Below are 15,715 nucleotides of genomic sequence, written 5' to 3' on the forward strand. Positions count from 1 at the left end.
AAGAAAAGGGGATTTATTATTCGCTTCAATCCTCTTCCTCTCCTTTTTTGTATGCCTCATTTACTTTGCCCAGCTGATATGTCATCAATAATGTCATTGAGAAGCCGAGTAGAGGCAAAATGTATGAAAGACACAAAGAGAGTTTTGGGATGGAAAACAATTGTTTCAAAATCCTTAAATAATCCTGATCACAAAAATAAACATAAATCACAAGAGGTGATTATGACTGTAGGGTTGTTATGGAAGCGGAAGGGTTAATTGGGAAATATTGAAGAAAAAAAAAAACAATTGAAATCACTTATAAAAATAAATATTTATTTTTTGAAAATAAAATATTGAAGACATTTTGAAACCTCTATTAAATTCCCATCTATGATTTTGCGAGGCTGGCCAGCAAATTGAATCCAAAAACTTCTATTGAATTCTCTTCTATGATTTCCGCAAATTTATTCTCAAAACTTCTATTAAATATTCTCTAAATACTTGTTTTTTGTATATAAAATATTGAAGAAATTTTAAAACTTCTGTTGAATTCCCATCTACGACTTCGCGAGGCTGGCCAGCAAATTGAATCCAAAAACTTCTTCTATTGAATTCTCTTCTTCGATTTCCACAAATTGATTCTCAAAACTTCTATTAAATTCACTTCTCTAAATATTTATTTAGTGTATATAAAATATTAAAGACATCTTAAAACTTCTATTAAATTCCCTTCCAAGATTTCTCAAAGCCCTGAGTTCGGTAAGTAAATTGATTCCCAAACCTTCTATTGAATTCTCTTCTATGATTTCCAGAAATTGATTCCTATCATTTCTCTTCTATGCTTTTCAAAACACAGATTTCGCAAAGCCCAGAGTCTGGCGAGCAAATTGATTCCAAAAACTTCTATTGATTTCTCTTCTGTGATTTCCACAAAATTGATTCATAAAACTTCTATGAAATTCACTTCTCTAAATATTTATTTTGTGTATATAAAATATTGATGAAATTTTAGAACTTCTGTTGAGTTGTCTTCTATGATTTCTGAAAACCCAGAGTTTGGCGAGCAAATTGATTCCAAAAACTTCTATTGAATTCTCTTCTGTGATTTCCACAAATTGATTTTCAAAACGTCTAATTAAATTCACTTCTCTAAATATTTATTATGTGTATATAAAATATTGAAGACATTTTGAAACTTCTATTGAATTCCCTTCTATGACTTCGCAAAGCCCAGAGTCTGGCGAGCAAATCGATTCCAAAAACTTCTATTGAATTCTCTTCTATGATTTGCACAAATTGATTCTCAAAACTTCTAATAAATTCACTTCTCTAAATATTTATTTTGTGTATATAAAATATTGAAAAAATTTTAAAACTTCTGTTGAGTTGTCTTCTATGATTTCTGAAAACCCAGAGTTTGGCGAGCAAATTGATTCCAAAAACTTCTATTGAATTCTCTTCTATGATTTCCACAAATTGATTCTCAAAATTTCTATTGAATCCACTTCTCTAAATATTTATTTCGGGTATATAAAATATTAAAGACATTTTGAAACTTCTATTAAATTCCCATCTATGATTTCGCAAAGCCCAGAGCTTGGTAAGTAAATTGAATCCCAAACCTTCTATTGAATTCTCTTCTATGATTTCCACAAATTGATTCTCAAAACTAATATCTAATTTACTTCTCTAAATATTTATTTTGTGAAAATAAAATATTGAAGATATTTTGAAACTTCTATTAACTTCCCTTCTATGATTTCCCAAAGCACAGAGTCTGGCGAGCAAATTGATTCCAAAAACTTCTATTGAATTCTCTTCTATGTTTTCCACAAATTGTTTCTCAAAACTTCTATTAAATTCACTTCTCTAAATATTTATTTTGTGTATATAAAATATTGAAGAAATTTTAAAACTTCTGTTGAGTTTTCTTCTATGATTTCTCAAAACCCCGAGTTTGGCGAACAAATTGATTTCAAAAACTTCTATTGAATTCTCTTCTATGATTGCCACAAATTGATTCTCAAAATTTCTATTAAATTCACTTCTATAAATATTTATTTTGTGTATATAAAATATTGAAGAAATTTTAAAACTTCTGTTGAGTTTTCTTCTATAATTTCTCAATGCCCAGAGTCTGGCGAACAAATTGATTCCAAAAACTTCTATTGAATTCTCTTCCATGATTTCCACAAATTGATTCTCAAAATTTCTATTGAATCCACTTCTCTAAATATTTATTTAGTGTATATAAAATATTGAAGACATTTTGAAACTTCTGTTGAGTTGTCTTCTATGATTTGTCAAAGGCCAGAGTCTGGCGAGCAAATTGATTCTAAAAACTTCTATTGAATTCTCTTGTACGATTTCCACAAATTGATTCTCAAAACTTCTATTAAATTCACTTCTTTAAATATTTATTTTGTGTATATAAAATATTGAAGACATCTTGAAACTTCCATTAAATTCCCTGCTATGATTTCTCAAAGCCCTGAGTTCGGTTAGTAAATTGATTCCCAAACCTTCTATTGAATTCTTTTCTATGATTTCCAGAAATTGATTCCTATGATTTATCTTCTATGATTTTCAAAACACAGCGTTTGGTAAGTAAATTTATTCCTAAAATTTCTATTGAATTCTTTTCCATAATTTCCAAAAGCTTCTACAAAGTTATCTTCTACGATAGAATTCTCTTCAATCTTTTCTCAAAGCCCAGAGTTTGGTATGTAAATTGATTCCTAAAACTACTATACAAAATATTGAAGACATTTTGAAACTTCCATTAAATTCTTTTCTATGATTTCTCAAAGCCCTGAGTTCGGTTAGTAAATTGATTCCCAAACCTTCCATTGAATTCTTTTCTATGATTTCCAGAAATTGATTCCTATGATTTCTCTTCTATGATTTTCAAAACACAGCGTTTGGTAAGTAAATTTATTCCTAAAATTTCTATTGAATTCATTTCTATAATTTCCAAAAGCTTCTACAAAGTTCTCTTTTACGATAGAATTGTCTTCAATCAAATCCAGAGTTTGTTATGTAAATTGATTCCTAAAACGTCTATTGAGTTCTCTTCTTTGATATCTTAAAGCTCAGAATTTGGTAACTAAATTGATTCCTAGAATTTCTATTGAATTCACAGTTATGATTTCCACAAAGCGATTCCTGAATCTTATGATGAGTTCTCTTCTATGATTATTAAGAGTCCTGAGTTTGAAAGTAAATTGATTGCTTAAATTTCAATTGAATTCTTTTCTACGGTTTCTGAAATCCCAGAGTTCGCTAAGTAAATTGATTCCTAAAATTTATGTTAAATTCTCTACTAAGATTTCCACAAATTGATTCCTTAATCTTCTATGGAGTTCAATGATTTCTCAAAGCTTAGAATTTGATAAGGAAATTGATTCTTCAATTTTTATTGAATTCACTTCTATGATTTGCACAAAGCGATTCCTAAAACTTCCTGAGTTTGATAAGTAAATTGATTGCTTAAATTTCTATTGAATTCTCATCCACAATTTCTGAAATCCCAGAGTTCGGTAAGTAAATTGATTCCTAAAATTTATGTTGAATTCTCTACTAAGATTTCCACAAATTGATTCCTTAATCTTCTATAGAGTTCTATGATTTCTCAAAGCTTAGAATTTGATAAATAAATTGTTTCCCACATTTTTTATTGAATTCTCTTCTACGATTTTCACAAATTGATTCCAAAAACTTTTATTGAGTTCTCTTCTATGATTTCTGAGAGTCCTGAGTTTGATAAGTAAATTGATTGCTTAAATTTCAATTGAATTCTCTTCCACGATTTCTCAAGAACCATGTTCGGTAAGTAAATTGATTCCTAAAATATCTATTGAATTTTCTACAATGTTGTTCACAAATTGATTCCTAAAATTTCTATAGAATTCGCTTCCATGATTTCTCAAAGCTTAGAGTTTAGTAAGTAAACTGATTTATGAATTTTCTATTGAATTCTCCACTATGCTGTCCACAAATCGATTCCTAAAACGTCTATTGAGTTCTGTTTCATCATTTCTTAAAACCCAGAATTCCGTAAGTAAATTGATTTCGAATTAAATTCTCTTCTTTAATTTCTCAAAATCCTGCGTTTGTTATGTAAATTGATTCCTAAATGTTATGTATGGATGAAATATAATAAAAATAAATATTTATTTTAATATACAAAATTTTGAAGATATTTTGAAACTGCTATTGAATTCTTTTCTATGGTTAGGAAAATGATTTCCAAAGTTACATAGAAAATAAAAGTATTGTAATATTTTTTTATAAACTCACAAAAATAAAATATTTGTAAAAATGGTTGCATAAGTAGAAGTTATCAAAGTCAGCCTTTGTCTTCTAGCCATTTACATTCAAAATATGCCTGATGAGCTGGCCTAAACCACCAGCAAAACGATCGTAGCATAGTGGTTGAGTGTGAGGTACTTCGCTGGAATTCATTTTTCAATACAAATTCCTTAGGCCATGTTAGCGCGATTAAGTCAAATAATTAATTAAAAAAAATTTTTTTTGTGTATAAAATATTATTTGCATTTGATTTCCTTACTCCAAAAACCTTCATAACCAAACTAAACTATGACCAACTGCTTGCTGCATAAGGTTATCTCAACAAAAATAAATATGAAACAATTACCAAAAAAATCACCAAACAATTATATGAGCATAAAAAACCACATCCGTTGTTTCACTTTCTGCATTTTTCGGTTGTTGTTTTGAAATTAAAAACAATTATTTTCATTATTATTTTGCTTTTTTTTTGTGGAAGAGCAGCACTTATATGTCATATTATTAGCTTCAATTTTCAATGTTAACAATGTAGAGCAGTAATTTGTGGAGATTTTTGTGAATGTGTGGAGAATGATTTTTTTGGATAAATCATTATTTTTGATTAAAACATACATACATATGACGTAACAATTAAAATCAAGATCAAGAAAAACATTGAAACCCCTTACCAAAACAAATTTTAAACCATAAAACTCCCAAAAACATCACGTAAGACAAATAGATTACAAGACAGACATACCCAAATGAAAAGGTTTTTAAAAACCTCGAAAAGTAATTCTCCAAGAAGATGAAGAAGACGAAGAAAAAAATATGAAAACAAGTCAACACAATAAACGAATTATGCCCAGCAAAAATGACACCAGATTTTAGAGCCAGAGTTGGATTGAAGAAACCCATAAATAATAAAAATAAAAACTCCCGCAATAAAAAATAATAAAATTTATGGGTGTGTGTGGAAAATCTTGTTAGGCTGCTTCCTAGAAAAAATTTTATAGAAGAAATCATTTTTTTAAATAATGACCGATATTTTATAGCTTGAAAATCAGATGACTACTATTTTGAATTTATTTATTTTTAAAATATTAAAATATTTTATTGCTATGTTATGGACAAGGAGTTGTAGCAGTATATCAAAAAGTTTTTTTGTGAGTTCATTGAGAATTATTTCTTTATGTTTAACGACACTACCTTAAACTGATCTTAAAAGGAAAGTATCTAATAAGTTTTCATGGAATGTCAGTTAAAATAATATAATAATAATGACCGATATTTTATAGGTTTAAAATATGTTCACTGCTTTTTCGAATTTATTTATTTTTTGCCAATAAAATAAAAAAAATGATGTAGTCATTTTATGGATAAGAAGCTAGCTTTAGCAGTATTGAAAAACTGTTTCATACGGTCATTGAGAATTATTGCTTTAGGCTTGACAAAACAGTCTTTCGCTCTCGCAAAAATTACCTGCTCTTGTAAAGCCAAAATATCCGATAAGTTGTCGTGTAATGAATGTAGTGGGCATTTCCGAGTGATTTTTGTTTATTGCCTCCATAAAATAATTCACTGCATTGTAAAAAAATTGCCAAACCTCCTCAAATAATTCTCAATATATATGAGAAGAAGTCATTAAAAGAAGAAAATGTTCTTAGACACTTTATCGGATTGATTTTGATTTTTTTGTTAAAAAGATAAGCAAATTTTATCGTTATTTTATGGATATGGTAATAAAAGAAAAAAGTGTTAATGTCATTGAGAATTATTTCATTTTTGTTTAACAAACATTGCATTTCGCTTTCGCAAAAATTACCTGCTCTTGGATGCCAAGAATATCCAAGAAGTTGTCGTGGAATGTCATGGGAATTTCCATGTAATTTCTCTTGGTTGCAAAAGACTTTCGCCTCCACACAAATAATTCACTTCATTGTAAATGAATTCACTGCATTGTAAACAAATTGCCAAACCTCCCCAAAAAATTCTCAAAATATATATGAAAAAGTCATTAAGAGAAGAAAATATTCTTAGACACTTTATCGGATTGAAATCAGTATATTACTATTTTGACTTTTTTTGTTAAAAAGATAAGCAAATTTTATCGTTATAGTTGTAATAATAAATGAAAAAAAGTTTTTCTGATGTCATTGAGAATTATTTCTTAATGTTTAACAAACATTGCATTTCGCTTTCGCAAAAATTACCTGCTCTTGGAAGCAAAAATATCCAAGAAGTTGTCGTGAAATGTCATTGGAATTTCCATGTAATTTCTTTTTGGTTGCAAAAGACTTTCGCCTCCACACAAATAATTCACTTCATTGTAAATAAATTGATATAATGTTTGAAGCAATTCTCATTCAATATGCAAGTTATATCCAGAGGAAGAATACATTGAAAAACGAATGGTAGATATTTTATAACTCTGAAATAAGTTGAATAAAATATTATTTGAAATATATTTTTGGAGTATTCCCCCATTGGCTTAACTTCATCATTACCTTTGAGAGTAATGTTTACAAAACGCACTGACAGCCTGCAAAATTTACTGATCGCTACCAATATCATGATTTCATCCCGGCGAAGGGAATTATCAATTGACTTTTCAGTTATTGAAATGATGATTTTTCTAGTGAAAACCTGAACTCTTTAATTTTATTTTGATATGGACACATGCAATTCAGTGTCAAACTATTCTAAAGTGATTGAGAATTGTTTATTTATGTTCAACAAACACTTTACAATATATCCAAAATTATTTTACTCTCTTATGGAAATTCCTAAAATATTACCTGCGCTTGGAAAATAAATATTCCAAGTAAATACAAATTTCATGGGATAAAAAATGTCTTGCCTTTATAGAAATAGTTCGCTTCATTGCAGACAAATTTCTATAATTCTCATTAACTGCAAATTTTTTATATAAATGAGAATGTATAGCAGATTTTTTAAAAATATTAACAGAGTTTTAGAATAACATAGAAATCATTTTGAATTAAAATTTTGCAAGCAAATAAACAGAAGCATATCCACAGAAATAATTCACTTTTTAATAACTTCTGAAATAATTCTCATTAACTAAACACTTTATAACAAGAAGGAAAACTACGCGATTTTTCAAATGGGCTCAATAAACTTTCAGAATAATATTGAAATCGTTTCAACTCGATAACTTGTAAAACACAAAACTAAAGATAATTCTCATTAACTGCAAAGTTTTTATATATAAATGACAAAGTATAACAGATTTTTTAAAAAGATGAACAGAGTTTTAGAGTAACATAGAAACCATTTTGAATGAAAATGTTGTAAGCAAATAAACAGAGGTCCAATTCTCCACTCCACAGAAATAATTCACTTTAATGTACGAAAATTTTAATTACTTCTCAAATAATTCTCATTACCTAAACACTTTATATCAAGAAGGAAAACTATGCGATTTTTTAAATGACCTCAATACACTTTCAGAGTAATATTGAAATCGTTTTAACTTCATAATTTGTAAAACACAAAACTAAATAGAATTCATTGTGTTTTAGGGAAAAAAATTGTTTCAGTGAGGAACTGTAAAGCAATGTGACGAGGATTTCGCCATAAATGGTTATAAGAGATGAAAATAATACGAGTACCTAAGGTAAAGCTCGATATTGGAATACCTCACAGCCTTCGATGTCTTTGTCCTTGCCTTATGAAGCCTTTGTCCTTCTAAGTCATTCAAGTATCTGTCCCTAGAATCAATTTCATTACACACTCATATACGAATAGAGTTTTTTTTTTTATTTTTTGAAATTTTGCCTGTTAGGGCGAAGATCATTTTTAATGATTTTTATTAATTTTCTCGTTTAGAGTTAAGCGGAATTTTTTTGCAAGTGAAAAAACAAAGCCAAAGACTCGAACCCATACAGTCAGCAAATTACATTACCTGGTTTCGCTGTTGGCTAAGCAGCTCTTCAGACGTATCGACTTTCGAATGGCTTCTCTGCCCTAGAACTTTTCGTTTTTATCAAATGCAAATGTGTTTTTATACATTAACGGATATTTGGCCGTTGAAATGTATTTCTTCATGACAAACGGAATTTTGCGCTGTCTTTGAAGTTATGAGTTTTGGCTTTGAATGCTAACACGCCGTGTTTTCAAGGACGTGGGCTCAGCCTGTTTTTTTTAAATATTTTTTGAAATTTTGCCTGTTAGGGCGAAGATCATTTGAAAAACGAAAAGTTCTAGGACAGAGAAGCCATTCGAAAGTCGATACGTCTGAAGAGCTGCTTAGCCAACAGCGAAACCAGGTAACGTAATTTGCTGACTGTGTGGGTTCGAGTCCTTGGCTTTCCTTTTTCACTTGCAAAAAATGTCCGATCATCATGCTTAACTCTAAACGAGAAAATTAATAAAGTTTTTCCCCCAATTTGCATTTCGGAAAATTGAGAAATTGGCAAAGGCTTCGAGCGTTAAGATGTCGCCAGCTCTTGATGTAGTTTAAAGGGGAATTTATGTTTTGTTGTTTTTAAGTTCGTTCTGATTTTTTTCTTCGAAAAGTTTCTATGTACCACAATTAGATACCTTTCTTTCCTGCGAAAAACATATATAAAAAAGTTTAAACTGCAAGTCAGGGACAATTGCTCTAAGATGTGGGCTTCCTCACGTCTTTTTTTAAAAAACAGTGCCGAGGTTTGGAGCCAATCGCCAGCCAAGATCTATAATCTGCATTTATCGGCGAATAATGACATGATGATATGATTGAGTGAATTCCACCTCTATCTATCACTGAAGAAGAAGCACCATCTTTGCCGCAAAAAACAATAAAATATAAAATCAAAGTTCCGAGCCAGCCTACGTCTATTAAACATAAGTAATGGCCTGTTTCACTAAAACGATTCGAATTCAAATTCGTTTGAGTTACTACCAAACTTATGGTGCTTTGGAAAATATTTCCTTCATTTTTGTTTTCAATCAAACTAAAATCTTCTACAATCAGTGGAGTTTGATAGTACAGTTCGAACAAATTGGGCTTCGAATCGTATTACAGAAACAGGTCCTAAGACTCTTCTAATATTTAACTAAGGCAAATACCAATTAGCTAAATATTATGGCCAAGATGGCTACAAAATTTGAAGTATTTACAATGAAAATGTTTAGTTGGCCTCTATTTCTGGAAAGATTTTAATGAAATTAAAGATGGAATTGAATTAAATTTCAAATGTACAGCATGTTATACAGCCAGAAGTAATTTCATAGAATTTGCTATAAGGTTGGATAAATGTTTCCATAAGACGATTCGAATTCAAATTGGTTCGAACCACTACCAAACTTCTATTTTCTGAGCAAATATTTTCTCCATTTTTGTTTTTAATCAAACAAAAATGTTTTACAATATAACAGGAGTTTGGTAGTACAGTTCAAACGAATTGGAATTCGAATCGTATTTCATAAGCAGTCCCTAAAACTCTACAAATGATTAACTTAGGCAAATGCCAACTGGCTAAGATGGAGTCAAAATTTGAAGTATTCATAATGAAAATGTCTACTCGAACAAATAAACGTTCTAGTGAAATTAAAGATCCAATGAATTAAATTCAAAAGGGCCAGCATGTTATACAACCAGGGAGTCATTTCATAGAATTTGCTATAAGTTTTGGTAATTTGACACAATTTCTGATGAGATGTGGCAGCATATCAATCAAAGTAATATCGATTTTTGCCCTAATGCCATTCGCTATTTTCATTTTTTTTTTTTTTTTTTGAAAATATTTTTAATGTATAATCCGAAGTCAATGGTGTTGGTCTTTCCGCAACGTCAATTATAATGAACGGATCATTAGCAAATATAGAATTCAAGAGGAAACCATAAACGGTGACCTTTCATTCCATACAAATACCTCGACACATTTTAGATGGCTTCAAATTAACATGGAGAATGACTAGTTGACCTCTGTTTTGGAACGGCTAAAAATTCTAGCATGTTATGAAACCAGAAGCAGTTTCAATGAATTTGCTATAAGATTGGGTAAATGTTTCTCTAAGACAATTCGAATTCAAATTCGTTGTTGGTGTCTTCTTTCAACTCCAAGGCATTGTTCATCTTTGTATAACAATTAATTTCGGTTCTAAAACTTCTCTGTAGATTCAGAAACCCCTACAAGTCCTGTAACGGAACTTGTACAGATAATTTTATTTGAAGTTTTTTGGATATTTTGTTGTATTACCAACAATTTCTAAGGCGTAAAGTGTAAAAAGGAAACTGCTTTCGAAGCTAGTTTGAATCCCTTTTAAATGCAGTAAAAAATGTTCAGATCCAATAAATTGAATTCCAATTGTGCGGCCGTTGTTATGCAAACCAGGAGCAGCTTCAATGAAATTGCTATAAGATTGGGTAAATGTTTCTCTAAGACGATTCGAATTCAAAATCGTTGTTGGTGTCTTCTCTCAAGTCCAAGGTGTTGTTCGTTTTTGTATAACAATTAATTTCGGTTCTAAAACTTCTCTATAGATTCAGAAACTTGTACTGATCATTTTATTTAATTTCTTTTTTGGATATTTTGTTGTATTCCCAAAAATTTTTAAGAGGCAAAGTGTAAAAAAGGAAACTGCCTTCGAAGGATTCAAAATAATCCTTTTTTAAAATAGTAAAAAATTTTCACTGCTTCCAGATTTGAAAATAAATTTTCCCTTCATTATTTTTATCGCAAAAACTGTTTACTGTTCCTTTATACTTCGTATTGGGCTCTCCTTAAAGAATGGGTTCCCCCTCTGACTTTTTTTTCGATTTCAAATTAATTTCTCACAATTTTTATATTTCAATTTGGCAACTAATACCAATGTTGTTGGTGTCTTCTTTAAAATTCAGCGACTTTTTTCAATAGTTTTTGTAATTTCATAATTTTATATTTTGTATATTTTCCTTTAAAGCTATTTTCAAAAATGTTCCCAACCGTCCCAATTTTTTTGCTTAATTTTCAAATTTAAATTTCCCTATGAGAACTTTTCCAAGTTATCGAATTTGGGTTTTCATAATTTATTCTTTAATTTTTTGGCCATAATTTCCGAACTCTTGAGAACACTCTAAATTTTTTGCAATAAGATGCGACACAAATGTGCGCAATTTTAAACATTTCTGTTGAAATGTGATTTTCACGCATAAAGTGTGCTGAAATTGTGAACCTATGAGTCTAAAGTGAATGAAACATTTGAAACATTTTATGCGTAAAAATAGAATTTCAACACAAATGTTTAAAATTGCGCACATTTGTGTCGCATTTTGTTGCAAAAAGTTTAGAGTGAACCTTTCCCAAAACCATTGAAATTGAGTCGCCTTAAATTATCCTCCAATTTCATTCAATTTTTTTTTTCACCATTCCCGGAACTTACCTTGTCTACCATGTGTGCGGGCTGCTGTCGATGTTGATGATGGAGGCTGGTTTTCATTTGCCCTATGGGGTAAATGTTGATATTCATAATCATAATAGGATGATTGTGAATCGGTTTGTTGTTGTTGTTGCTGCTGCTGTTGCAATTGGAAATTTTGTTGATTTTGATGATGCAGTAGGGTATTTTGTTGTGATGGTGCGGCAGATTGTGTTGCGGACATACTAGTGTGGGGATGGCGCGGTGTCATGGAGCCGTTGTGTATCGAACCACCGCCGCCTCCACTCCCACTACCACCGCCGCCACCACCACCTATCGCTCTTGTATCATCACGACAATCCAAGGTGGTTTCATATTCATAGGGATTCATGGTGGACGATTCTAGAGGACATTCGTCGTCGTCGGTATCGGTGCCACCGTCGTAGATGTTCTCAGCGTGACGGTATGCCGGATGATGATGATGATTTTGCTTTGAGAACTTAATTTTGATGATTTTGGGGATTAGCGGTATATAAACCGCTAATGTTGTTTACAAGCAAAAAAGTGAAAAGAGTTAAGAGAGAGAAGGGGGAAAGAGAGAGGGGGCTAAGGGGCCGTGTTCGAAGCTCTATGCCGGGGCTCCTTGTGTTGGTTTAACAATTTTACAAATTTGTACAGAATATTTTGGGTTTTGAAATTTTTTTAAATAAGTTTTTATTGTTATTTTTCCGTTATCCTCTTCTTCTCCTCCATTTAATGCCCCCTGGCAAAGGCAATAAAATGCTCAAAATTTATTTTATTTGCTTTTTTAAAAAAACAAAATGCCTTTAGGGCCCCCAATATGTGGCTGCTGCGGCGTAGCAATATCCTTTTACGGTTTCCTTGGGGTCGGGGTAACAAAATGAATTTTTTGGGGCTCCGCTTTTTCTGCTACAGAAAGGCAAATAATTTTTAATCCGTATTTGTTGCTGTTGTTGGCATCACACCATGACTATGTTCAGCATGGGCATGAAGTGTGCGGGGCGGTCTATGTTGGGGCCACCACTAAGGCAGGTCAAGTGCCATTTATTTGCTTGGCATACTCGTTTTTTGGCGTTTTGCACAGAGATTTTTTTGTTATTATTTTTTGTTATGGTTGTTGTTGTTACACTTGAACACTTTTTTGCAAAAGAGGGCGTTTGAAAATGAACAGACAAACACACACACGACAAACTTAACAGAACTTAAATCAAAATTTATTTTCCTTTTTTTCTGATTTTCTTTTTAAATTAAAGGCAGTTTTTCCTTATTTTTCACAACACTTTTTCTTGTAAAATTATTTTTTTCTATTTCTTGCAATATTGAAAATTTTTTTCTCGTTTCATAGAAATTCCTTTGGAATTTTTGTTATTTTGCACGCGCGTATTGTTTCCTTCAGATTTATTTTTCCTTTCGTTTGCTCGTTTCGCACTTTAAGATTCACCTTTGATTACACATTGCAAATCTATAGATACTTTATTTTTTCCATTCGTTAGATTTTCGTTAGGTCAAACATATAGAACATCTTTTTTTCCCGTAGTTGTTGTTGGTTTTATTTTCCTTCGTGTAATTCGTATTGTGTATGGAAATGTTGTGTTTTATATATGGTGATTTGAAACAAGTAGCTATGTTGTATGAATGATGTGGAAAAACTCAAAGAAAATCTATGTATTTTTTTTTCTTTTGGATTGTGATGTTTTAGTTGTTGTGTGTGAATAACGGCCGCCGATTTTTTCCTGGGCTTCATAAACGATTTACAAACAGCGAGCGACGTTTTAAGACTGAATGCATGAAAGAATTTTTGTGTATCTTGACTGTGGTGCGTATGCGAGACATGAACACACTGCACAACGGCTCTCTGCCTCTCTCATAACATTCTCTCTCTCCCAAAACAGAGCCAACAAACAATTAATCAGGTTTTTAGTTGTGCCACACTGTAAAGAAGAAAAACAAAGCCTGCGCAAACCAAAAAGCAAAGAGGTTTACGAACTTCCATCATCACCGCACACAGCACACACAACAAACAGGAAAAACACACAGCACACACAACAACAACGACAGCAGCAGCATAACACCACAACAAAACTCCCTCACAGTTGTAGAGCAGGAAAATCCAAGCAAACGCACAAATCCATTACCCAACACACAATGGCAGTGAGAGAAGAGATACATCCAAAAAATGAACAAGAGCATAACCCAGATAGAGAGAGAGAGTATCTTAAATTCAGAATCTCATTTTGAGATACATTTTTAAAACTTACCGTTTGCCAACAGAATCTTTTGCAGGGAGTTAAACATAAACAGAGAGAGAGAGAGTTTTTTGATTAAATGAGAATATCTCACAGATACTTTATGGGAGAGGAGACTATTTTCATTCCATTAGAAAACAAAACAAATAGATATGAGTTACAGAAAGGGCATTTTAATTGGGAGAGTCGACTAAACAGAGCCGAACAAATATCTGCAAACTAAACTATCTGCTTCGTTGAATGTATCTGAAACGAAGTAGCCCAACATTCGTTAAATGTATCTACACAGGGAATGGCACAGTAGATTGAAAGGGCAGGAATTCTGCAATTAACAGAAAAATAACAGTGGGTTTTTAAAAATCCCAACAGTAGAACAAAAAAATTGTTATTAATATTTTTTGAAAAGCAAAATACATGGATTTTTTTAGAGATTTTTTTATTTTTGCAGAATATTTGTAAAAAACAAAAAAAGTGATTTTCATAAACTTAAAAATAAAGACGTAAATTAAAACAATTTTCAGGGCCAATGAAGATATGGATTTTTTTAAATATTTTGTTTTAACTATCAACAAAGATTTGGATTTTTTTTAAAAGTATTTTTTAATAAACAACGATTTACGATGTATATTCTACACAGGCAAACGGCACAGTAGCTTGAAAGAGGAGGAATTTTGCATTAAACAGGAAAATAACAGTGGGATGATTAAGTTCGCAACAGAGCAATAAAAAATAATTTAATATTCCTAAGTCACAAATAGGCGGGGATTTTTTTCAAACAATATTTTTTCAAGTATCCAACAGGCGTGGAGTTTTTCAGGATATTTTGTAGGCACGACGTGGATTTTTTAGAAAATATTTTTTCAAGTACCCAATAGACGTGTATTGATTAAAGAATAAACAAATATTGCAGAAGACATGGATTTTTAAGGAATAAACAAAGATGTCAAAAGACGTGAATTTTTAAAGAATATTATTTCGGAAGGTCACAATACGTGCATTTTTTAAGAAATATGTTTAAGAAGGCCACAAGAGATGTATTTTTTAGAAGAATATTTTTTCAGACTTCCGCAAGACTTGGATTTTTTAAAGAATATCTTTTCAGAAGGCGGCAAGCCGTATATTTAAAACTTAAAGAAACAAAAAGGACATACAGTTAAAAAAATATTTTAAAGGACCAACAAAAACCGGAAATTAAAAACAAATAAGGACCAGCCAAGGACGAATTAGGACGTGTTATTTTAATACTTTTTTAACAATCAGCAAAGACATGGATTTTTTAAATATTTTGTAAAACCCAACAAAGAAATGGATTTTTAAAAATATATATTTCAAAGGACAAAGACGTGGATTTTTAAAAATATATATTACAAGGACAAAGACCTGGATTTTTAAAAATATATATTTCTAAGGACAAAGACCTGGATTTTTAAAAATATATATTTCTAAGGACAAAGACGTGGATTTTTTAAACATATTTCTAAGGATCGGATTTTTTAAAAAAAAATATTTTAAAGACCAACAAAGACGTCGATTAAAAAAATATTTTTAAGGAACAACAAAGACTTGGACTTTTTTAACAATATTTTCAAAACCAATAAAGTATTGGAATTTTTAAAAAAATATTTATAAGGAACAACAAAGAAGAGGATTGTTAAAAAATATGTTTAAGAATCAACAAAGACTTTGATTTTTTAAAAAAAATATTTTCTACCGACCCATTAAGACGTGCAACAAAAACTTGGATTTTTTTGAAAGATATTTTTAACCACCAACATAGGCTTGGTTTTCTTAAAAGAAAATATTTTTAAAAGACCAACAAAACGTGCATT

At 30.8% G+C, this 15,715-nt stretch overlaps 1 protein-coding gene across 4 annotated transcripts in view; it reads right to left on the bottom strand.

The window, feature by feature from the left end:
* The window catches only part of Ten-m (teneurin transmembrane protein Ten-m), a 373,522-nt gene extending 360,101 nt beyond the window's left edge, over positions 1 to 13,421 (bottom strand). For all 4 annotated transcript variants that reach the window (XM_073985779.1, XM_073985778.1, XM_073985777.1 and 1 more), the window contains exon 1: positions 11,644 to 13,421. In XM_073985779.1, coding sequence (XP_073841880.1) covers positions 11,644 to 12,010 — 367 coding nt within the window. In that variant the 5' untranslated portion in view covers positions 12,011 to 13,421. The remainder of the gene's footprint in view (positions 1 to 11,643) is intronic.
* Positions 13,422 to 15,715: the final 2,294 nt, after the last annotated feature.

This window comes from Musca autumnalis, unplaced genomic scaffold (genome assembly GCF_047663935.1).
Source record: "Musca autumnalis isolate F117 unplaced genomic scaffold, ASM4766393v1 scaffold_4, whole genome shotgun sequence".
NCBI lineage: Eukaryota > Metazoa > Arthropoda > Insecta > Diptera > Muscidae > Musca > Musca autumnalis.